We start from the raw sequence: 25178 nt of genomic DNA on the forward strand, positions 1-25178 counted from the left end.
CCATTTAATACTGGTTTTGTTTTAAAATGGTTGAAACAGGCAGGCTTTTATTAGAAATATATGTATGTATTTCCAAAAGCCGTGTTAAATGAGTGGTCACCTCTATGATATGCATCAGAAGCACAGTTTTGCTAAAAATACACATTTAACAGCATTCTGATCACTTTGAAAAAATGGAAGAAGGCACATTTTTTCCCCAATATTAGCTTTTTCAAAGCCTTTTTTTTTCTCCACAGGGAAAAATGTTATGTTAAAAAATGAGGATCAGTTCTAACGTTGCACTAAGCAGCTGCAGCACATAAATTTTGCCACTCCTTGGGGGTTTTTAAGTCTCTCTCTCTCTTTTCTCTATTGACATTTAATGCTCTAGAGCTAAGTGCGCTCCCCCGCGGCCCCTGACGCGCCCGAGTTCCCAGCCCGCGGCGTCTCTCCTACATCACGGAACATTTCTGCTCGGCAGCCTGTTTCATTTCGGTGAAGGTGGCTTGTGCCTTTTCTTTGATTGTGTCCATGTCCATGTTCTGGATGTTCTGCAACTGTCCCAGGATAGAGTCCTTGTCCTCCTCTTCCACCTGATCTTCTGCCACCATCTTCCGAAGGTCTTCCGGCAAGTCCACGTCGTCGCCAGCCATCTGTATTTGATTCTCATCCAGCTCGCTCTGGCACAAGAGAGAACAAACACAGGGCGTGAGAGCATTTCTGCCTTCCCACCATCTACCCACGCGGCTCTCTTCATGTGTTTTAGGGACACCTGAAGGATTTTAGTTGGTTGTGAGTTCAGGGCCTCAACCGGCCCCTGTACAAGCGCATTTTTCAGACGATCGCAATGATCTGTCTTTGTGGGGTTTCAGTAGCGTCCAGACTGAAGCCCTCGGCATCGCTCTCCAGTCTGGAGCTCTTTGCCGTGTGTGTTGGCTGGGGTGACACACGAATACCACCCTAAATCCACTGTAAGCTATTTGTATTATTGCAAATTTAGATTAGTTGTTAATTATATGATCTTTAATGTCCCTTCCAACTCAAACCATTTCATGTACCCACCAAGAACATAAGTAGGAATTTCTTCATGATGAGGGTGGGGAGGCCCTGGCCCAGGGTGCCCAGAGCAGGGGTGGCTGCCCCATCCCTGGGGGGGTTCAAGGCCAGGTTGGATGGGGCTCGGAGCCCCTGATCCATGGGAGGTGTCCCAGCCCACGACAGGGCGTGGAACTGGATGATCTTTAAGGTCCCTTCCAACCCAAACTATTCTGTGATTGTGTGATTCTATGACGTGGTGAACACACTGCCTAGGCTGTCCTCTGCTCCGTGATTTAGATGATGTTGCAATAGCTTTAGAAGAACAGTGTTGCTGCCATTCCCATTCATTTGATGGCTTTTAGATAACTGAAGCCTTCCTGAAGAAAGAGGCATTAAGTTTAGGAAAGAATTAGTGGAAGAAAGGTCTTTGTCTTCCCCAAACCTTGTCTAAAATCTCCGTGGTCTTTGGTTGGCGTCCCTGAGCTGTGATGGGGGGCAGCGGCTGCCCGGCACACAATCAGTGTCGCAGTGCGGGTCGTGGGGTAACGGGAGGACTCGGGCAACAAAAGAGGGCCCGGAGGTCGGGTGTGAGTCTGAGAAAGCCAAAGGAGACAGGAGAAGGAGCTGGTTAAGCAATTAAAAGGGTTGAGACGCAGTAAGCGCTACACACGCTTCCTGCCTGCCCGCTGCCCGGCTCCGTCAGCGGAGCCGCGTCCGTCTGCAAACAATGGGGATGTTGTTCACGTTTTGTCGTGGATTCTGGTGGATCCAGAGCTCCGCAGAACAGGATATTTTGACACAGTTCACACATCAAAGATAAGCGTTAATGCCTCATTGCGTCTCCAAAATGAAGCATGACAGCAGCAAAGGCCTGATAGGAATAAGCAGCAACGCTGTCAGCAGGAGGTGTTTTTGAGAGTGAGAGGGGTCTTGGGTTTGCATGAATGAATGAGTGCAAGAATGAATAGGAGGACGTAGATGAGCAATGTCTGCGGCTCCAGGCCGGAGCAAGGACAGGCAGATTGGGATGCTTGGCTGCGTAGCCACTATTTACTGCTCCATGGATTTGCACAGCGTTGTATCTGCGATAACTGTCCTTCCCTCCAGCCTGCTTTGTCCCCATGTCTCTTCTGGAAATACGGAGAGGTGTACCATGACCCTTACTACTATGAGGCTGAAATGTCTCTCGACCCGTTGGGTAGGGATGGTGCTATCAGATCTGTGGGCGCTAGCATCCTTACCCCAGTCAGCGGTTCTCTTTATTGATTGTGTAGCATTAAAAAATGTGCTGAGCTTTTAATCAACAAGTGCTGGCTGTTGGAGGAGGTCCCTTTTGAAGTTCTCCCAAGTAACAGCAGAGGAGAATAAAAAAAAAAAATACTGGGTTAATTGCTGCAAAGATCCCTCAAAGCAGACACTCGCACATGTTCTTTTCTTTAGAACTATAATTTCAGCCGTCATCGCCGCACAGCACTGCGTATGAAGCGATGTGCACACAAAGGCCCCTTTGGGGACGCGAACAGTTGTTTGCCACGTTCCTGCACCCAAGCCCCCTGTTCTCCTGCAGGCTGGGTTGTGATGCACAACCTGGTCTGGGGACTCAGAACGTTCCTCGACCAAAGAAGAACGCGTTCCGATGCAGGCTGAAGCAGAGCAATTCCACCCAAGCCACCTCCTCGACCCACTCGGCCTCCAGCCCGTCCTTCATCGAGCACGTAGGATGCATGTGGCCTCTTCTCCTTCTAAAATTTGACACATCTGGTTCGGTTACTTTGATTTGAAATGGAAATGTGGCATTAAGTTTCTGATTTTTGCCTGTTGGGGTTGCTTTTAAGTCTGGTGGAAATAAGTCAAAGCTTGTTTTCTCACAAGGACCGATCAGATTTTCCCACAGATGTTCTTAAAGTCAGGCTGACGATGCGAGCGTCCTGCAGCTCCGAGGCTCAGGAATGCGGTGCTGGGAACGCACCGTGCCTGTTGGTTTCAGCCCTCAGCGTGCGCCCGGAGCGCGAGCAGGGGGTGCAGCCCCCGCTGGCCCCGTGTGCCCACGCCCGGGGACGGCTCCCTGCCCGCGGGCACCCAAGGCACCAACGCTTGGGATACGGAGCACAGCCAAGACGGGCAGAGCGCGTGAGCAGGACAGCTGGGGCCCCAGGCTCCGACAAATCCCTACGGAAAGCCCTGTGGTCCCTGGTGACGGGGCTGGACGGCTGCTCTCCCAATGACTTCAATCTCCATAGTCTCCAGATCTCTGCAAGTGCTCGACCACCCTTTTAGGATCTCAGAGAGCACAGGAGCAACGTCTCTCCTAGTAAACGAGCTGTGCCTGGCACTGGTCTCCCGTCCCGAGGCCAGCTGGCTGGCCCACGGTGCCACTATTGAAGGCTCTCGCCCCACCAAACGGGGTGTTCCCATCCCACTGCCTACTGGGAATGCCTGTCCTCGCTCCCGAACGGGCCCTGGGAACCGCCTGGGGGAGTGCCCAGGCCCCAGGTGGGTCACACACCCTTCTGACAATTCAACCGCGCGGGCGGCATGACCCTGGTGCCCGGGAATGGTCTCTAACCCCGACGGCACGTGGGCTGCAGCCCCAGCTCCGGTTTGTTCCAGGTGCAATAGAATCTGCGTACATGTTTATGTGTCAAAGAATAACAAACATGCGAGATAGACAGGTGCAAGCAGAAAACAAACATCCAAAGTGTCTGTTTTATGGAGTGTGATTGTAAACGAAAGGGATCAAAGCTCACAGAGCGAGGCACGGGGCAGCCTGGCTCTCTCGCAGCCTCGCCGTGTGGCTTGCCTGGTGTCTGATTTATCCTGTCGTGACATCGGTCTGTGCCTGTGCTCAGACACCCCTGGGCAGGGGAACCCGGGTCTACTGAGAAAACATTTAGATCAGTGAAAGAATTCTTCAAGCTTAGCAGATGTTTGCTTCCAGGCCCTTCAGAGAGGCTCCTACGCGCTGAAGAGCTGCTCCTGAGACGAGTTTCTCCTCTAGAGTTTGTAACGGCTGCAGACGAGCTAAAACCCCTTTATTTAGGGAACAGCATTATTCGTTAAACCAAGTCTTAACGATATTCCCATCCCAGCACAACAGAGCAGGAGCTGGCTGAGGTTACATGACCACGTGTCCCTTTCATGGTGAGATGCTTTCCTTTCTAGTATCTTCAGCAGCACTTGATACTGAGAAGATACCTGGTTGCACCTGAACACTCTTTCCTTTAAAATACCAGCGAATAAAAACCATCCTGATGTTCTGCAACGGAGAATCCTGTCCAGAAGGGCTCTGAGGAGGGGAAGGGACCCTCCCGCTTGGAGCAGATGACATGGACCTTTCCTGAGGTGCTGGAAAGTCACATATCACGACACCCCCTCAACCCCCAGACAGAAGAACGACGCCTCTGTGACAAGGATCGCTGGCATCTGGGGTGAGGAGGGGGCCGTGTGTGCAGAGCAGCGATGGGGAAGGGCTGGTGGGACCATGGGGAGAGGTCGCTGTGCCGCAGGTCTGGACTTTGGATGGGCTGGACGGGTCAGATGTTCCTCTCCTGCATCACCATCACCTCGAGCCCCTCCATTTAGACTGTGCAAAAGTTAATCGGTTACCGGGTCTCGGTTAAGGAAAAAGGCAGCAAGTGAATAAAAGGGCTTGGCGTGTTTTCTTTTTCGAATTAAAATATTTATTTATGCGTTCATATGACGTTTAAGAGATGTTTTGTATGGAGGTGATGCAATGAACACTCTGAATACAAAAAAAGTTGCCCAGAGATCAAATGTCTCATGGCTAAAAACATCTTTCTGATGACAAACCGAAGTTGACAATTCTGTTAATAGGATTAGGTTCATTAAGGGACTGCTTTCTCTCATAAATCTGGCCCAGATAGCGCGGAGCTTTAGCTTTTGCACTGAAAAGGGGCCCTGCTTAGTCCTGAATTTCATGCTCCCACTTACAATGTGTGCGAGTGATTGATACTGGTAATAGTCGGAGTTTCTGTCTCTTACAGGGCTACCTGAAACACCTTCCGTTATTCAAAGTAGTTAATGCGTTATCACAGGTCTGAGAGCATTTTGCTGCTGTAATGTTCTATCACAGAGTCGAATTTCTTTTCATAGACGTAATAATTCCATTCTTTTCCTAATATAACGTATGTTTTCGTAGGAGCCGATGAGAAGCCAGCAGCCCTTCGACCAGGAGATGCTGTTTAGGGAACCGCAAACACAAATCCTGCAAAGTTTGTCAGCTACTATCTAAATCAGCAAAACTAAGCATGTGCTTAATGTCGGTTTTGTCCCTCCCCAGCTTTCCTGGAGCCCCTTCAGGTACTGGAAGGTCACTATAAGATCTCCTTGGAGCCTTCTCTTCTCCGGGCTGAACCACCCCAACTCTCTCAGCCTGTCCTCGTACGGGAGGTTCTCCAGCCCTCAGATCATCCTTGTAGCCTCCTCTGACCTGTTCCAACAGCTCCATCTCCTCCTGCTGAGGATTCCAGAGCTGGACGCAGCACTCCAGGTGAGGTCTCACAAGAGCATGAGGTGTCTGAAGCCCTTGCCAGTCACCCCCTTTGGTTCGTGAAGCTGGGACTGGGGAAACGCTGCTCGGTAGCTGGCTCAGCGGATGCCTCCACAAGGAAAACAAAGCCTAATGATATTTTACTTCTTAGCTGCTAATTAAAATGCTGGTGTTTAGAGGTTTAGGCCTGCAATCCAATCAACCGCTCAAAATCTTGTACTCTTTTTTTTTGTGTGTGTGTGTGTAATTAATCTTGCTGTAATTAAACACGCTTTCAGGATGCGTTTTCCTCCTCGTTATCCCTGTGATGAGGACTAGGTGGGCTTTAAGGTCCCTTCCAACCCAAACTATTCTATGATTCTCCTGCCATTTAGAGCAGGCATTCAAATGGAGAGCTCTAGGGGTAGCAAGACGCCTTCATTTATGACGATGACTGCGCCTTCAGGTTTGACTTTAAAAGACAAACGTCCTTACAGGGAGCTTGTTGACCTGGAATCAGCTGTTATATAGAATTCTTCGCTTCCAATTTGCTAACAGCAGCTTTCAGCTCAACGCGGCACGCTGGGAGGGCAAGAAGAGGTGGCTTAACCGGGGTTTCTCCGCAGATTTTTTTTTCCCCTTGTCTTTTTCCCCTAGTACCCATCTTAAAAAAAAACAACAAAGCAAAATAAACCTGAGGCAGCAAGGGGGGCCCCTTTTCCTCCAGGCTGACCCTGTGGGTTGGAGCTGTGTAGTGTGAATCCAAGGCACTAGAGAGCCTCTCCTGCCCCAGGGCTGGGGAACCCGCAAACCTGCAGCTCTGCAGGGAAATAGAGGGTCCAGGAGGCGCGTTGGGCTGGGTGAGCTGGTCTCTTCCAGCCTTAATGATTCTGTGATTCTGTGATTCTGTGATTCTGTGATTCTGTGATTGTGCTCCACGGGCACCTCTGGGCCGTGGTTCCCTGCTGGTGGGTGATCCCTGACAGTGACCCTGAGCCCTCAGGAGCGAAGCACCCTGGGGCGTTATTAATTCCATAGCTGAGCGCATGTTCAAGGTGTTGAACTCGGTGTTAACTACTGATTTCATTACTGCAGCTTAATTAACGTAGGCTAAAGAGTGGCACGGAGAGTTCTCCACCTTAACTAGAGCCGTAATCCCAGGAGAGAAGGGTCTGGGAAACGCAAGCCGTACACTGCTTGGGGATTTTAATTACACCGATATAATAATCAGGGTTCTGTCTGCCTGGGCTCCCTCTCAGGAGCATCCAGGCCCTTCAGAGGGACCTGGACAGGCTGGAGAAGTGGGACTGTGCGAACCTGATGGGGAATGAGGTGACTGAGAGCGGCTGTTGGAACGAGTCCGGAGGAGGCGGCAAGGCTGGAGCCCCTCCCGTACGAGGACAGGCTGAAAACGTTGGGGTTGTTCAGCCTGGAGAAGAGAAAGCTCCAAGGAGACTTTAGAGCAGCTTCCAGTACCTAAAGGGGCTACAAGAAAGCTGGGAAGGACTTTTTACAAAGGCTTGAAGTGATGGGATGAGGGGGATGTGTATAAACTGGAGAGGAGCAGATTTAAACTGGGCATTTAAACAGGGCGGGGAGGCCCTGGAACAGGCTGCCCCATCCCTGGAGGTGTCCAAGGCCAGGTGGGATGGGGCTGGGAGCCCCTGATCCTGTGGGAGGTGTCCCTGCCCATCACAGGGGGGTTGGAACTGGATGGGCTTTAAGGTCCCTTCCAACCAAGCCTTCTCTAAGCCAGGAAAACACTTAAATACGGCAGAGCGCTCTCCTTGTTTGGATCTGTGCGGTTTTATGTCAGAAGAACAATATCCACGTAAATGCTGACTCTGTTTCCGTGACCTGGGAGCAGCTGCTGCCCCAGACCCCGGGGTGGCGAGCAGCAGGCTTACCTTGGGCAGCCTGTACTTCTCCCTCAGGTGCACCCGCAGGCAGGCTCGCTCGGCCTTCTTCTGTGCGAACGCTGCGTCTCTTTCCATCCTGGAAAGCACAGAAAATGTTTCCTCAAGACACAAAAACTGGAGGTGACGTGTGCGGGAGCTGGAAACTGTCCCAGTCTCCTAGCCTTCACTCCCCCTGGAGTCACCTATGAGCTTTCCTGGTCTTTTCTGCATCGATTTATTGCTTCAGAACATCCCACGGCAATGAATTCCACAGCTTCTTGGGCAGGGAGGGCAGGGAGGGGATGAGGGGAATGGTTTGAAGGTGAAAGAGGGGAGATTGAGGTGAGATCTTAGGCAGGAATGTTCTCCCGTGAGGGTGGGGAGGCCCTGGCCCAGGCTGCCCAGAGCAGAGGTGGCTGCCCCATCCCTGGAGGTGGATCCTCCCGCTGGATCAGGGGCTCCGAGCCCCATCCAACCTGGCCCTGAACCCTTCCAGGGATGGGGCATCCCTGCTGCAGCTCCAACTGCCCCTCCAGAGGATTCCCGCACCGTTCCTCGGGGCCGTTCAGTGCCTCATGGACACCCCCCGACACCAGAAAATACAGAAACCGTTCTGTTCCCGAGCATTTTCCCCATCCCAGGAATCCTCGTCTGCTCCACAGCCCAAATTAAGCATCTCCCTGCTGGCGGGCAGTGATTTCTCTTCTAAACACCCCTTGACAAAACACACTCGCTATTTTATTCCAGACCGAATGGTACCGATCCAGGGGGCTATGACAGCGGTGCCTGCTGCTAAATACAGACCTGGATACCTCAGATTCCATCAGTCATTAACCTTTCACCTCTAATCATCTTACAGGCAGGATTTACACGACCATCACGCAATTGACCATTACAGGAACAGATGCAGCCGAGATCTAAAAGTTAATTGTTTTATTCATAATTATGCATCATTTCAAATGCTTTATTTATATTTAGGCATCATTTGAACTCCACGTTCGGTCCTTTATTTTAGGTGATTTGATATTTAAACACAGCAAGAGGTGAAGGATATAATTGCAGAGACAATAAAATTGAGGTTTAATCGGTTGAGAAGTTCTGCTTTATATTAGGTGGTAGAAAAAATAACTGGAATTGCAGCTACAAAAAAATAAGCATCTGAAACCTTTTCTGTGGAGAAAAATCATCCATTTAATGAACCCAGCAAATCAAGGTGTGTGGAGAGCAGGAAAGCCTGGGAGGGAATTGCAGGATGAGGAGGGAGAGGGGGAACACAACATTTTATCATTGCTAGTCGGTGAACTTCTATTTCAGAAAGTCTCTTTAGCAAAGATTAAAAAAAGGGAAGGGAGGTGAAGGTTTGGCTTTTCCTTGGGTTATCTTTATGGGCACCACGTCACCACCAGCCCCGCGCTGATAAGAAGGGAAGAGGTACTCACTTCTCCTCAACCATTTGCTTTTGATACTCCTCATACTCCTCTCTGGTCATCCCGGCAGCCGCGGCTGGGTCAGAAGGAGTGCTTTCTTCTTTGCTTTCTTCCCCTCCACCTCCGAGTCCCAGATTCTTTACCTGGTTGCTCAACATACTTTTCATTAAGAAGGCCATCTTCTCAAAAAAAAAAGAAGCTACGAGCACACAGCAACCAGAAAGCCAAACCAAACCCTGAGAGCTCTCAAAACCGAGCGAGAGAGGTCCTACAGCCACATCAGCTCCCCAAGGGCACAGTGCTAGCGAAACGCGAATGCCAAAACCAGTTTGTCAGCCATAATCTGGATTAAAGAGCCAACTCCTTAATATCTAGAGGCAGATGGTTCAGATTACCCCAAAAAAATCATTAGATGCAGCTACCTACTTTCTATATTAATACCTTAAGCTAATTGTGCGCACGCACACGCACATCGATGACCGTGTGCAACGGCAGTTTGACTTCTTCAGTCTCGAAACTCTCACTTTCACAGGGATGAAAAACGTTCCCAGGGGCACAACGGATCCGAATTGGAAACCTGGATGGCTAAATGGCCATAAGAAAACCGTGACGTTGCGCCGACTGAGCCGAAATCCCCTCTGGATTTGCACACTCAAATGAGATTGGGAAGCTGGAATTCTTCATTAAGCAAACCCCTCGATCTTTTTATACAGCAACGTTTCACCACGCTGGACAGAAAGCGCAGCGAGGGATTTTTCTCCTCCACTTGCACGTGGCGAGTTTGTCCCACAGGTGAATGGGGCGTTACGGCTGTTATTACTTTTTTTTCCAAGAAAAGGAGAACAGAATCTGATCCCGCGTGCTCTGACGCAGCCGCGGGGTCTCCTGTTTGTGGGGCGTCCCCGTCGGTCAGACCTCACCGGCTCTGCTCAGGTGAGGGTCTGGCTCCCTAGCTCCCAGCCTGGTTTGGGAAAGAAAATCCCCTAGGTCTCAAAAGTCGATGAATTTAGGGGTTTGAGCGTTAATACGCCTGCGCACGCCTCGATGAAGCCCTCGGCAGTTTTGATTTTCTAAATGGTTCTCCCAGCTCTCACCATTTCAGCGAGAGAGAGGAGGATTCCGCTTTGCCTAACGCCTTAATCTGTATTAGAGCCTTTCTAATTAAAGCAGACCCGTTACTATTCCAAAAAAAGCAGGACGATCTGTAATCCTGGATTATTAGTGATTAAACGACAAACTCCGCTTTTCTTTTGGAACCAGAGCGTCGCTCAGAAGCACAAGCTCCAAACCCCCGGCTCCTGGGGAGCTTCTCCTCCCGCCGCGCCCCAAGTCCTTCTCGCTCACATCACCCCCCAGCCCTGACTGAAACCTCCCCTGGCCCCGAACGCCTAAAGGGAGGGGGGAGACACACGTACCACACTAAAAGAAAAAAAGCTTACTAAAAATATGCATCTTTATTCAAATAACGTTATCTCTGAACTCCAATTTACATTAGTCAGAAACACGAAAGTGGCAGCTGTTTGAATTTCAAAGAACAGTAACCGGTCGTCAGAGTTACAGTGATGGAGAGAGGGCAGATTTCCTTCACACGAGAAGCCAGCTGATTTACAAACCCTATCGACAAGTTTTCAGGTGTGACATGTTTAACACACACAGATCATTGTGATTCTCTTGTTGCTGCTAGACGGTTGTTCCTTATCGTCCACACTCGCAATGCGATTCTCAGGCTCGTTCTCCGGATTCCAAGAGGTCTCCTCCTGGTCCTGAAGTCTGACGTGACAAGAATCAGATGCTATTGGAGCTGTGAGAAGCTTCCAGCAGCCAGAGCGGGAGGCTACGCTGATGTTCTTAAAGTCCAAACGTGTTGCTATCACTTCAAACCCAGAGAGGACAGAATTGGAGCTGGGCAACCCTCGCTGCAGGGAGCGAGGAGGCAGCTCAAGTTCCAGGGAGAGACGACTGAGATGAAGCACGAGGCAGTCACCACTTTGTGGCAGTTCCGCTTTAGAGCTCCCCGATCCAGGAGTTTCCCGCTGCACACGGGACGCGTGTCGGGTCTCTTAGCAGCACAAACACCGGCTGAGCCACGCTGGAGAAGTTAAACCACCCCCAGCCTTCTCCTCTAACAGAAGCAGGGGCTGCTCCAGCTTCAAAACAAAGTTAGGGTTGGATAAATTCACAGTAACAAAAAAAAATACAGGCGTCCTCCTATTCGAGCTGTTCTAGTGATCCCAGAAGGAACAGCCACTTGCTACAAGCCAGCCTGTCTCTATCAAGGGCCTACGGCGCGAGGGAGCTCTGTTAGGGGGCTCGGAAGGCTTGCGGTTGAAAGGAACAACACTGTACACGTTCAGAACAATAAGAAAATACATCAAGTTAGTCAGAAGAGTCTGGGTTCTAACAGCTTCGACTCAAGGCACCTGTAAGGATTTGCTGGTGTTGAAAGAACGAAATGGATAAACTCCCGTGTGTTATTCTGGCTTCTCCAAAAAGCTTTTCCCATTGATTCACCCTATTTATCCAACAAGATTGGCTGAAGCAGCAGTTTCTCCAACTAGCACAGCAAAATCTTCTCAACTTTAGGAACGAGCCCCTAAAGCCACACCAGGCACAGCACGCTGCGTCCTCTAGCGCTGGGACTAGGCGCGTAGGTAGCCTCATTTCACTGGGATCGCACAGGCACCCCCCTTTTAGACACTGTATTTTATGTAATAGAAGATATTGCATAGATTTATCATTTCGCTGAACCGACAGGCACAATACTGAAGTGTTCCTCACGACAGCAAATTTGGCAGCACGTGCAGCACTCCAAGGGAGCAGACTAGAAACGCGGGAGCGGGACGGGAGATTCCAGATAGGTTTTGCAGATTCTAACGAACAGATTTAATTATTAAAAGGGAAACGCCATGCTGTGTGTTAGTGTAGAGGATAGAATTGAAAACACCCCAAACCCCCTGTTCTAACTCCACACACAAACAACTCAAGGACAGAGTTACCACGGGTACGTAAACAAGGCAAAATTAATTCATTTCCCATTCTTAATTTGGGCTGTTCTGCTGTTCCTTTGCCGAAGCAAATATTCACCTGATAAGCAGCATCAAAACCACCCGTTCAAGTCTTACGCTTTGGATATTTAAGCAGGACTCGACACACAACACTGGTTCTACAGTAGCTGCTGGGTTAACAAACGAAGGCTGAAGCAACAGCTTGGGAAGGGCGGGCTAGGACCCCACACCTGGGGTTTAGGAGACCTGCCACCTCGAGATTCAACCCCAAGCAGCTGTATCGGACACAGGAAAGACGAGACAGCTTCACAGAAGTAGAGACACTGTCATATACTAAACATCTCCTCCATAAAATGAGATTTGAAGGGTTATAAAGCCACGACCTCCTTGCAAAGAGTTCCACAAATCTCCCAACAAAATCACAGAGAGATCTGAAACTACAAAAAAAGAAATCACTCCCACAAGAGACTTGAAGAAACGACTTTATCATGTTTTCTCTCACTGCCTAAACCCAAAATGAGGATAAGCCTTTCTGTGCTTGTTCTGCAGTTTGATTTCTGCACCAGGTAAAAAACCGAAAGGCCTGGTTTTGTGCCCATATAGTAAAGAGTGGTTAAATCTGTATTTCATGAATCAAATTAAGAATTGTTAAACTGTTAAATCCAAGTGGTAAAGAAACGAAATGTTTCTAACAAATGGGAAAGAACTATTGTTTGAGGTGCTTTTTGTTTGCTTGCTCACTGTTGGGTTTTTTTAAAGTGTACGTCAAGACTGCATCTGCAGTTCTCATGATGAACCAACCCCCAAACCTGGGCATTTCAACTCCCTCCTCTGGAATCTGAACAAAAGACGATGAACATGGCACTCGCCTTCGGGCACTTATGAGAAAGCGAGCTGAAAACTCAGACCTAGAAAGGTCTACAGCCTTCCCCCAGCCAGCATCTGCTCTGCCACTCCCCAGTCCCTTGTTAACGGTTGAAGTGAGAACTCCTTTTGTTTAAGAAAATTCAATAATTTACAACGTTGAAGTTTATCAAACACTAAGATTTCCCTCATTTCCAGAAGAAGTGTCGGATTCTCTGTGCGTGCATACACCGGTACGTACACACTAACCAAACGGGTCATCAGAAGAACTTCTTGGCTGCCGCTTCTTGTTGACTCCTGCAAGAAAAAACAGAAGAGAATTCATTAAGTACTTATAGTATAAAGCCAGCTAACTGGTTCAAAGAAATATTTATTTAGGGATTAAAAGATTCCACTCCTTGTCAGCGGAGACTTAAGGAAATCAAGTTTAAGTCACACCACAAACACAGGCCATGATATTTTCTGTTTACAAAGATAAGTAACGTCACTGTTGGGATCCAGGTTTGCAGCAGACACAGAAGGAAACAAAACATCCCGGGCAGGAGCCAGAAACCGTGAAAAAACATAGGCACTGATTTTTAAAATACCTGAACCTTTTCTAAAGCGTCTCAGTATCCGATGGGCCTAAAGATCGTCACAGAAAAGGAAATACATGCAACCAAGTAGGGGAAGAATTTACTAGAAATGGGATTTCCTTTCCTAGTTTCTTGACTGAGATGCACATAAGAGAGAGAAAATGGTCAAAGTGAAACAGGGCAGGTTCCCACTAGACAGACCGTGGTGGGAGAATACTTAAATTTGATAATTAAACATTTCCAGGGGGTTCTGTAAGTGGTTAGCTTTTCCTCCTTGGAGGTTTAAGACCTGACCAGTCTTAACGCTAAGTGACCTGGTCTGAAGTCAGTGTCAACCCCGCTTAGGAGGCTGAACCAGAGCCCAAGGGCTCTTCCAATCGCAGTGGCTGCTTGTTTCAAAGCAGATTAACGTAATCATCCCACTGCGATTGCATTGCTGGTCAGGAGGTCTAAAATCAGTCGCCCTGCTGTCTTTAAACAAAACCGTACTTACTTATACATGATATAACCAATGAATAACACCGTTTGCACCACTACAAATATGACAAAGTGCACTGTAGATAAGCACGAGGGAAACGGTGGCAGGTCTGGACACTTTGTTTTCTCACTAGGTGGCTGAAAAACAAGGGAAAAAACAGTATTTGAGAAAGAGGCAAACAAGATGTGCCATCAAAAGACGTGTTCTACGTAAGAAAAAAGACAAGCTCTCTGCAATGTATCTAAAAATCAGAATATAAGCAGAAGACGCAGACAGAAGTGATATGAAAAGTCATATTCTTACTCCCCATCTAATTCTTCCCTCTCACCTTTATGTCTTTCAGACAAACTGATACACGTTAATTTGAGGGTTATAGGGGAAAGAACGACTCTCTGGTAAATTAAGGCAGAAATCAAGAAGCTTCCCTGGGATCACGCCCTAATTCAGCTCACTTGCTTCCCAGACCGAGGTGTCCTGAATGAGAAACCGTCCCCTCTCACGCTCGGGGCCCGCAGGCAGAGCCCAAGTTCCCCTGATTAAAGCTCTCCCGCCCGCGCAGAAGCGGCACAGAATCTCCTCTGTGCAGAGCTGTTAAGTAGGGGGACAAACACAAAACAAGCACCCAGAAAACCTAATTGCTTGACCTTGTTTCCACAGGAAATTAGACTAAAAATCATGCTCTTTGTGCAAAACTTCTCATCAAGACACAGATCATGCAGTTAGGTCAAGGCAGTGCAGTTTTAGCGAAGCAGCTTAATGAAGGATTAATTGCTCCGTAAATTGCATGCTGGCTCATCCTAGCTTTCCGCTAACAGCCAAATCAAGCAGCATTACGGTCCCGCTCTACGCCACCGGCACGTAAATTACCATGTTGCGCTGTACTAAATGCTCGATGTCCCTCTTCACGACGTGGAGGTGCTCTTTGATGTCGTTGAAGTGCTGAGTTGTTTCGTAGGCTCCTGCGGCAGAGCCGGGGTGTTGAGCTCCACCGATCAGCCTCAGCGTGTCGCCTATGGAATTCCTGAAAAAGACAACAACACAGCGGCTTTAAGCACCCAACAGCTTTGCTACGAACACCACTTATTCCCTCTAGTCCATTAATATCACTTTAAAAAGCAGGAAACATTTTTTCCAGCTTCTGAGAACGGCTATCAGGAAATCGGTTTTTATTCAAACTGCGATTTTTTTCAAGTGTAATTACACGGTTTGAATTTACACAGCGCAGCGTCCCCCAGAGTCACGCTGAGACCCGGCAAATTCTCCCTTGCCAGACGTCGGCTTTGCCCGACTGATGAGGTCCAGAGCGAGCGTTTTATCTGAGGCTCCTGCCAAGGCTTTAGGATAAGCAGAATTTAATACAATCTTCGAAGAAACCCCAAAGCTGGTTGAAAATAAAGAAATAAAGGCAGTCATGTAAGAAATAAAAATAAAGAAGAAGCTTTAGGGATAAGGAAAGATTTAGATACATCCTTGTTTCGTGATTATCATTTATACGAGAAACTCATTTCCCACATGCGTTGTCATAATACTTAATATCGTCCTCGCAGGAATTCATTTTGCCGCTACAACAAATCAAATTAAATCCGTAAAAAGTGGAGGTTCCATAACTAATTTTGTTTGGAGTGAACCAGTCAATGAGAGAAAAACACTTAATCTCTAATCAATATGTTTATATAATTTTCCCCTACTGTGATGTCTCTTTTCAGTTGCAAAGAGGATTAACCCTCAGCTAAAATATTTCTCATGTGAAAGTTAATCTCTTCCTTACCAATAAACAATCACAATGTACATCTTTGGATTTCTTTTTCATTTACTTCAAACTTTCCATTTTGCTCAGATAAGAGCTTACTTCGATGCCTTGAAGGTGCAGTCCTGCCTCTCGCCACAACGGTCAGCGAGCTACCACAGCCCCGTGGAGCAGCTTGGGTTGGAAAGGACTCAGAGGTCGGAGAACCCTGACCCAGCGGGAGCTGGGGCTGGAAATGGATTGGCTTCGAGGTGAAGGGGCTACAAGAAAGCTGGGGAAGGAATGTTTACAGCGAAGCTGGGGCTGCTCCACCCCTGGAGGTGTTCAAGGCCAGGTTGGATGGGCCTTGGGCAGCCTGATCCAGTGGGATGTCCCTGCCCACCACAGCGGGGTTGGAACCGCATGATCTTTAAGGTCCCTTCCAACCCAAACTGTTGCACCTAACTGATGCCAACTGGAGCTATTTGTCCACACTCATCCCATTGTTTACGTAGACCCACGGTTCTCTGTGCGAGAAGATGCTCAACACTCATTTTATCCCTTCCCTACGTGATTGACGGTGATCCGCACACCCACCTTCCCCCCACGGCACAACAACAGCCCTAAATCGACAGATCAAAATTAATTTACGGTCACTTCTGCACAAACAATGCCACGCTGATCGCTCCTATTGTAGGAACATGCGAGATTCTTCTGTAATCAGATGATTAAGGAATCCACAAATCTTGGCAAGAAAATTACTTAGGCATAAGTCCTTTTCCTCCGGGATGACCGGCAACAAAAGCAGGTTGTTCATCTTTATCCATAAACACAACATTTCTTTAATCTAAGAAAAACGTTAAGACGGTGTTACGCAAGCTCGTACCTAATAAGCAGCAACTGGGAGGGCAGACGGCCAGCCCTAACAAGAAAATCTAATTTGCCTGCGAGGTATAAAGATTTGTCAAGAATATTAACATAAGAGCTTTCAGGGAAGAACAAGTGCAGGAATGGAAGGGCTCTAATCTTCGTGCCACAAAACCTGACCTACTTAGATAAATCACAAGAGCTGCCCTTGAACCACAGATGCAGGAATTGGTTTTCTCTTTTTTAAGCTCAAGGCCAGGTTGGATGGGGCTTGGAGCCCCTGATCCAGTGGGAGATGCCCCTGCCTGTGGATCTGGTTGAGCTTTGAGGTCCCTTCCAACCCAAACCATCCCATGATTCTATGAGGTACTGTGCTGCAAAATGGATCTGAGAAGAGCCCTCTTAGATCGGGGTGTCTGGGTACCGCTTCCAAGATGTTTTACAGTTGCTGTCTTTAGCAGGAATGATTTAAGTTGGTTTAACCCTTCATTAATGGTAGTTAAAAGGCTCCTTACCTTTGTACAGAACTTTATCAGAGTTGCTTATAGGTTGTTCACACTCAATGAACCCTCAAATACATCGCCACTAATATTACCAAGATATAACATTAGAGAGTTTATGCGCAATATTATATCCTAATATATAATCAGGATATTGAGAGCGGACCAAGTATATCAACAAGATACTCCAATACACCTTCTTTTGGGGTGCACTAGCTATAAACCAAAGGCATTTACGCCCACGTTTGTTACCAACATCCCAAAACCAGAGCAACAAATTTCTATGATGTAACACCTTGTCATATCAGCAGAAATTGCTTATTTTTAAGAGTATCCAGACTTACCTGTTGAAACAGAACTTCGTGATAAAAAAGAGGGGGATTAGCCACCTCAGGGACACAAACTTAATTTATTATTGAAATTAAATGTGTGCAGAGAGTCATCATTAAGGAACTAACACAGAAATTTCTCAATATTCTCCTACCAAAATAATAAATAGGATTGAAAAGGTGGACAATAACCTCAAATTCAAAACACGGCTTTAATTGGTAGAAAGCTTTTACCTGATCTCATTTACTTGTCGAAGGACCTCTTCTTGAGTTTTCACAACCGTCTCGATCTCTTGCTGGGGAACCTGGCAGGTGGCGTGGGGAGAATAAAGATCAACCCATCTTGGGAGAAGCAAACGGGTCGTGCTGCTGGAATCGGGCTCGGCTACCAATCCCGGGGTATTTCTTTACCTGTCCTTGCTGCCCTGGTAAACCAGCTCCTCTCTTCGCAATCTCGTCAGTGACTGCGGAGACGTATCTCCTCTGCTCATCCAGAATCATGTCCAACTGCCTATTCAGCTGCTTGATTTCAAGGTGGATTCGATTCTGCCCCTCAAAGATTTGCCTCAGTTCACGATCGCCGACAGTTTCAAACAGATCATCGGCTGAGAAGAAAAAAGCACAGGTAGCTCTTACATACATGCATTCCTCACAAGTTGCAATCTACCATTTCCAAGTGGATGCGCTTTCCCTCCATAATTTGATATATTTGGTGTTTATTCCTTCTCTGTGGCCACGCAAAAGGAGACACAAATGGGACGAGACCAGAGAGTACGCACACATTCCAACCCAGATGCCATCCAGGAGCTCCCGTTTGGATACTTGTGTCATGTGTGACAGAAAATGGAAAGAGGACGCTGCTGTTGTTCTGAGACAGCTCTCCTTGCTAGCGCTGTGTCACCAACTGTCCTTCAGAAGGGACATGCAGGTACAACCTAACAGCTACTTGTTAGAGAAGGAAGCTTTAAAAAGCAGCTTGAAATAGAGACGCGTCTGCACATTCTAAGCGAGCTCCTCCAAAGCTTCCACTGCATCAAGTCCAAAAGAATAAAAGTTTTGCCACAGAGTAATTCTTATCAGTGGAAGGCTGGACAATATTTCAAACACATGGATGAAGGATGGTGTAGGATCTTTAGAACAGTCAGAACTTATCACTGCACAAAGGCAGCAACCTGAAGTTCCAGGTGTAGATGCATTCCCGATGACAAAACCATCCAAATAACTTACCTGGCTGTCCTTGCACATCAGGATGTTCCTTCTGAAACTCTTCTTTCTTCTTATCCAGCTCTTGTTGAAAGTGTTCAAACTCTTCCTGATACTTCTCTTTATCTTTCTGAGGAATTTCTGCGTCTGGTGTTGGCTTTAAAAGAGTAAACAGATGGAAGAAGAAACATTTATCATGTTCTCCACCACTCCTGCACAGCTCACTCTCCAGTGAGGCTGCTCAGATGTCAGATTTGAAGACCCAACATGAGCGGAGCACATTAACACATTAGGTCTATGATTCTAGATTCCAAGTTGAAGTGTAAACCAGGCATTTGTACATTAAGGACATCACGTCCAAGGACAGAAGCCGTGGAGCAGCACAGAAGATTTCATAGAATCATAGAATAACCAGGTTGGAAGAGACCCACCGGATCATCGAGCCCAACCATTCCTATCAAACACTAAACCATGCCCCTTAGTACCTTGTCCACCCGTGCCTTAAACACCTCCAGGGAAGGGGACTCAACCACCTTCTACAACATTTCTATCAACATTTCTAGAGGTATGGGAAGTCGAAAGCACAAACAGATTATTTGTCCACTTCCCAAAGTGTATTTTTAGTTTGTTTTCTCTGCGTGTTTTGATTTAACACCAGGATTTTTGCTAACTCAGTGTTGAGTCAAGAACTCTGGTCTTGAAGACATTAAAATATTACTGAAATATGACATGATTAATCTTTTTCTAGATACGATGGCACAGCTATGTGCCGAAATCCCAACACAGGGATGCCAGGGATGGCTTCAGAGGAAACACCATCACCTGGTGCTGCATGTACAGCACACACAATCACATATTTCACTAATCATGCATGAAGATCCTTACTGCTTCCTTCCCGGGCTCCGTCAGCTGGAAGGTCAGAAAAGACAGGACATCGTGGTCGTCTGTTTTCAACACACAAACCAAAAGCACGGCATTAATCGCTACTGCTGCGTGTTACAAACCCTGGTACCTCCCAAGCCAAAGGGTCTTGGGCAGCAGCATCCTCCCAGAGCCCTCCCAGGGGGGGAATAAGATCACGCAAGCTCTTTGTCAGGAGCAAGTCCTGCTCTAGGCAGGAAAAGGCCTAAGCATCAGTAATTTGGAGAGGATTAATTAAATCATCGTGGTCAAAAACTGGCATCACGGATCAACGTGAACAGTGAAACCCCTGCAAGCCCCCCCCAGCTTGTCACAATTTCTAATGTTTGCTACCTGCCAGTCCCCCCGTTGCTGCCGATATTCCAAAATATCCTTGTGACGGCAACACCATCTCTTCCACTTTCGCACAAAATTCATAGTCATCTTTATCCGGAGTAAAGCCGTTGTTAATTAATACCTAAAAGAGAAACACAATTTTGCCACATACATCTACTTGTGTGTGAATTGCTTTATCACTTAACAAATACAACTTATCAGGTAATTCAGACGCCAATACCAGAAATGAAAGTCTATTTCTTTTTTGAAAGATTCTTTTTTCACAAAGAAAATGCCCAAGTTTTCTATTCTGAATAGGAAAAAAAAAACCCAGCTCAGCAGGCTGATCTAGAAGAGCCCTCCCTTACTGTTCTTTGACTCAAGCTAAGCCTAGAGAGGACACGTTTCCTAAGGCTGGCAGCATCATTTAGGCCAGAGTTCTAGATGCGGCATCGGGGACCCGGCGCGCTCAAAAAGCCTGAAATTGGATTTTCATTCAAGAGTAACGGAGAGCTTTTCCCATTACAACATGGTACAAGGTCCATACTCTTCCAGGTGCATCCGTGTTTACCTTTGGAGAAACATTTACTACCAAACGGCACCTACCGTACTTGACGTTTTCAAGACTATTGGAATTAACATAGGGGGTCTTTGGGGTTTCAGACAGTTGCAGCAAACTCACACTTAAGAAGCTGAGAAACAGGAGTAGTTCTGTTATTCCAGAGTACTTACAGTCAATGTTTTCTGGTAGTACGATATCTTGGCTCGAACGGGATAGGGCTTGTTACGGAAGTCCCTCTGACAGGAGGCCAGCGTTTGCGTGGAACCATCACTAGGCAAGAAGACAACTCGCATAAAACTCTATCTTCTGTTCTATCAGCTCAGACAAAGCACCAGCGGATCACTAAGCAACATCTCGAGAGCTCTGCAGTACACAATGTTTTGAAATGTGCCCCACAATCACACGGAGCTTTTCTGCAGCCCGGGATCAGCAGCACCGCACGCTTTGCACAGACACAATAGAAACGGAATGTAGCAACGGGGAAATCTGCCTGTTTCCAACTGATACTCCCACCTCCGGGAGCCGAGAGGGACACGTGCCGTGTGGACTGCACTGACTGAGTGAGACACCTCAGAGAATCCAAGAGATCGCAATTGTGCTGCTGACAAACAATCAGACATCAAAATTAAACTAATTGATTTAGTAATAGGCAATCAGCTTTCAGTCGTTCACTTCTGTCAGCGCGGCTGTGTGGGGAAGACACCCGTACGCTAACGAGGTAAAAAAATCTGTGCCCCCATTTATCCCCGTTCATACACCTCGAAGGATTGAGGTCATTTAAACATCCACAAGTCACCCATAGCTGTGCTGTTACTGCCAAAAGAATCTTTTAACAAACAGAAACACTCAAATGGAAAGGAAACAACAAAGTTCCAGACGAAACCTTTACAATGTTTCTCAAAGAGCTTCACACCACAGCTCATCAGTCGAAAGCAAACGTTCATCGTTAACACTAAAGAGAAACTTACTTCTGATGGTCATACAGAAGTTCCCCGTTGTTGCCTACAACAAGCACTGCAGGATTGTTTTTCTAGAGAAAGGAACAAAAAAAATGGTCTAATTTGAAGCAGAACACAAGTAACATGAACTAACAGCTTCATCACAGTCACTAGGAAAGCCTCAGGAGCTGTCAACCCAGTCTGCTGAACGCACACCCAGTTATTTAAATGGCTAGAGGACAAGAACGAGCTAAAATGACACCAGAACAGATGTACAGTTGCTCCCAGGAATTTACACAGTGAACTCCAGTTTTTACAACAGCACAAGAGTTAATTTCCCTTCCCCTTCAAGATTTCAATTTATTTTCTCCTAAAGAGTATTGGTTTCGCCTGCGACAGAGTCAAGTGTCTTCACAGTAGCTCGTACGAGGATCCGGTTTGGATCTGCGATGAGAAGAGTGTTTTAAGTTGGATATCAGGAGGAATTCCTTTACTGGAAGGGCTGCCAAGCGCTGGCAGAGGCTGCTCAGGGAGGTGGTGGAGCCCCCATCCCTGGAGGTGTTTAGAAGATGGGCAGATGTCATACTTGGGGACACAGTCTGGTGGCGGATGCAGCAGGGCTGGACTGATGGTTGGACTCAACGATTTAAAGGTCTTTTCCAACCAAAACCATTCGATTCTACAGAGAAATAAAAACTGAACTCCAGCATAACCTCCAGCCCAGAAGGAAGAGGAAGAAAAGGCCTCGCTGCAGTTTTTAAACCAGCCCCATAAGCAGGGTGTTGCGAGCTAGCTGAGGGCTGCTTCTGGTCCCCAGCGTATCAGGCTGAGGAGCCGTTACAGCACCAAACGCCTTCGAGTGCCCACAGAGGAACAGCAAGAAGAGTTTCTCCGTGCTGGGACTGAAGAAAGTAACAGGCTGTCATTAAAAAAAAGCCCTGCACTCTCCTGTATCTAAGACACGTCAGACCAATACCAGCATGACAAAGACTCCGCTTTGACCACAAGCGCCACATCATCACTTCCTAAGAAAGGGTTTCAGATGCTGTCACCACCAGCGCCCCGGCACTACCGAACCTTTGGCAGGCAGCATCTCCAGCCAGGTAAACCGACCAGCATCCAGAGGAAATAAAAAGGATTTACAAATCCTTAAGAAGCTGAACAATACCCTAATTCTCTGTCTTGTCCTTGAGGAGCAGAAACTTGAACATCACCTTCAGCCTTTCAGCTTTTATACATGCTAAAATCTGCCGTGTATCAAAGTTGAGCTGCAGGAAAAAAGCCTGCACATCCAACAACCATCAGGTGTTTTGCTTTATCTTTCATGCTTAAAAAAATGGGTGCAAAAACCTGGCAGAAATCTATGAGTGAAGAAGGAAGAGTAGGAAAACAACCTCCTTTGTCTTTCCCACAATAATATGAACGACACAGGCAGGGAATTGATTCCTAATCTTTGCTAGAAGAGTTTGCTTCCAACTGACCTTTCCATCGTTGTCAAAGGAGTCAAAGAAAATTCCAACACCGTTCCATTTATCAGCTGCTCCGAAGACAGGACCCTCCATGCCTTGCTCTTCCGTAAACCAGATGGCCTAGAGCAGAAAGCAAGAGAGCGCCGTAAGCCACAATTTGCTATTTAAAGCTCACCTGTTTGGTTCTGGTGTGAACAAACTCTTAATACCAGTCCATCGGCTCCAATGCGGCCTCTTCCAGTAACGCGAAAGGTCACCTCGACTTCCCAGTATTCAAATATTGACTTGTTTTTCGTCCACACTGATCCCTTCTGGCTTTTCAAAGACGTCGTGATACGAATCTGATCTGCGCTCGGTATGGCATCTGGAAAGGAAAGGAACCAGCACGGAACATAAATGAGAAGTTATTAACCAGCCAGTTAGCAAATCCCCTACATTCACAAGGTTTTCTGGTCTCCCCAGCTGGAGAACAGATCCCAAACCAACTTTGTAGCAGGGAAATAAAAAAAAAAAACCCACAGCTTCACTTCCAACAGCTTGACGACTGTTGCTGCTTCGCAGAGGACTTCACCCCTGCCCAGGTGGGACCACAACCACGACTTCAAAGGGACTAAAGATACTCCGTCGCTTCTACCAAATGGTATTTATTTTGGTGATTACCAGCTTAAAAAAACCTCACCTACAGGCAGTTCCCTTCACGCCACTTGTGGCACAACCTCAAAGAGCAGCCGAAAGTCAACCCTTATCAGTTTACCAACACAAACTAAATTGAAGCTTGACAGCGAGAGCCCAGCACACAAACTCTACCAAGTACAGCAAATGTCCTCACGCTTTTCCCCAGCCCCATGTGGGCCCCGGAGGGCTGAGGGCGGCCGGCAGGACACATCATCCCCTCAGCCCTGCACCCTGAGCTCCGAGCTGCCTCCTCGCCCCGCAGCTCGCCCTTCCTCGCCCCCTCAGACCCTCCCTCGCCCCCTCAGGCTCCCCCTCGCCCCCAGCTCGCCCTTTCTCACCCCCTCAGACCCTCCCTCGCCCCCAGCTCGCCCTTCCTCGCCCCCTCAGACCCTCCCTCGCCCCCAGCTCGCCCTTCCTCGCCCCCTCAGACCCTCCCTCGCCCCCTCAGGCTCCCCCTCGCCCCCAGCTCGCCCTTCCTCGCCCCCTCAGACCCTCCCTCGCCCCCAGCTCGCCCTTCCTCGCCCCCTCAGGCTCCTCCTCACCCCCAGCTCGCCCTCCCTCGCCCCCTCAGACCTTTTCTCGCCCCCTCAGACCCTCCCTCGCCCCCAGCTCGCCCTTTCTCGCCCCCTCAGGCTCCCCCCCAGCTCGCCCTTCCCCCCCCCCCCCCGCACTCACTGCCCGTGTGGGCCCAGAAGGGCACGCTGCCGTCCGCCTGCACCAGGTGCGGCCCCTTGAAGCTGTACTTGTACTCGAACCGCCGGTGCGGCGGCGCGGGGCCCGGCCCCTCGGTCCCCGCCAGGGCCAGCAGCGCCGCCGCCGCCGCCAACACCAGCCCCGCCGCCGCCATCTTGCCGCGCGCCGCGGCCAACAGGGCGCCGCGCCATTGGCCGGCGGGGCGGGGGGCGGGGCCACGGGGCGGGGTGAGCCAATGGGAGGGGAGAGGGGCGGGACAATCGGCCAATGGGAGGGGAGAGGGGCGGGACAATCGGCCAATGGGAGGGGAGAGGGGCGGGACAATAGGCGATGAGGTGGGCGGGGCTGTAGCCTAACACAGTGAGTCAGTGGGCGGGGGAGTGGGCGGGGCTAGTGCGAGTAGGCGGGGCTTAGAACAGGCCAGTGGCGGGGGGGCTGTGAGGGGGGGCTGTGAGGGGAGGGAGGGCTGTGAGGGGAGGGGGCTGGGGTGGCTGTGAGGGGGAGCTGTCAGGGGGCTGTGGGGGGGGGCGGGCTGTGAGCTGTGGCCCCTTCCAGCCTGGCCCTGACCGCCTCCAGGGCCGGGGCAGGCGCAGCATCCCTGGGGAACCTGTTGCAGGCCCTCCCCGCCCTCATTGTGCACAAATCCCTCCTTCTGTCCGGTCTAAACGTGCCCCTCTCCCGTTTAAAGCCGCCCCCCTCCTCATCCTGTCACCACAAGCCTTTGGGAACAGTCCCTCCACAATTTTCCTGGAGCCCCTTTGGGTGCTGGAAGCTGCTCTGAGGTCTCCTCGGAGCCTCCTCTTCTCCAGGCTGAACAACCCCAGCTCTCCCAGCCCGGCCTCGCACGGGAGGTGCTCCAGACCCTCTGCTCCCTTCTGCTCCACACCTGGAGCGCTGTGTCCAGTTGTGGAACCCTCAGCATAAGAAGGAGATGGAGCTGTTGGAACGGGTCAGAGGAGGCCACGAGGATGGTATGAGGGCTGGAGCACCTCCCGTACGAGGACAGGCTGAGAGGTGCCCAACAGCATCCTGGGCAGCATTTGGAAGAGCATCTCTAGCAGATCAAGTCCTAAATAGTCATTTCATGCCTGTTTTCTCTTCCTAGATCAAACAGGGCGGTGCTCCTGCCGGCTGTGGCTTGCGCATCCTTCCCTGTGCTTTAGTTAGGTCATAGCAGGCTCCTTAAAACTCGGGGGGGAAGAGTTCTTATGATTAACAACAGGCAAA

The 25178-nt window shown here is 48.8% G+C and overlaps 2 protein-coding genes across 2 annotated transcripts; both read right to left on the reverse strand.

Annotated features, from left to right (window-relative positions):
- Positions 1-8: 8 nt before the first annotated feature.
- CPLX4 (complexin 4) lies at positions 9-9495 on the reverse strand. Its single transcript, XM_069880040.1, has 3 exons — positions 8844-9495; positions 7414-7501; positions 9-659 (listed from the first exon to the last, which is right to left on the reverse strand). The coding sequence occupies exons 1-3, from the start codon at positions 9008-9010 to the stop codon at positions 432-434; spliced, it is 483 nt and encodes a 160-aa protein (XP_069736141.1). The 5' UTR covers positions 9011-9495; the 3' UTR covers positions 9-431.
- A 771-nt stretch (positions 9496-10266) lies between these two features.
- Positions 10267-24105, reverse strand: LMAN1 (lectin, mannose binding 1). The gene is made up of 13 exons (XM_069881181.1): positions 23934-24105; positions 22793-22947; positions 22596-22703; positions 21145-21206; positions 20347-20446; positions 19633-19756; positions 19264-19322; positions 18403-18535; positions 17587-17780; positions 17410-17480; positions 14621-14774; positions 13769-13890; positions 10267-12997 (listed from the first exon to the last, which is right to left on the reverse strand). Exons 1-13 carry the CDS (start codon positions 24103-24105, stop codon positions 12961-12963), a joined length of 1491 nt encoding a protein of 496 aa, XP_069737282.1. The 3' UTR covers positions 10267-12960.
- Positions 24106-25178: the final 1073 nt, after the last annotated feature.

This window comes from Phaenicophaeus curvirostris, chromosome Z (genome assembly GCF_032191515.1).
Source record: "Phaenicophaeus curvirostris isolate KB17595 chromosome Z, BPBGC_Pcur_1.0, whole genome shotgun sequence".
Classification (NCBI taxonomy): domain Eukaryota; kingdom Metazoa; phylum Chordata; class Aves; order Cuculiformes; family Cuculidae; genus Phaenicophaeus; species Phaenicophaeus curvirostris.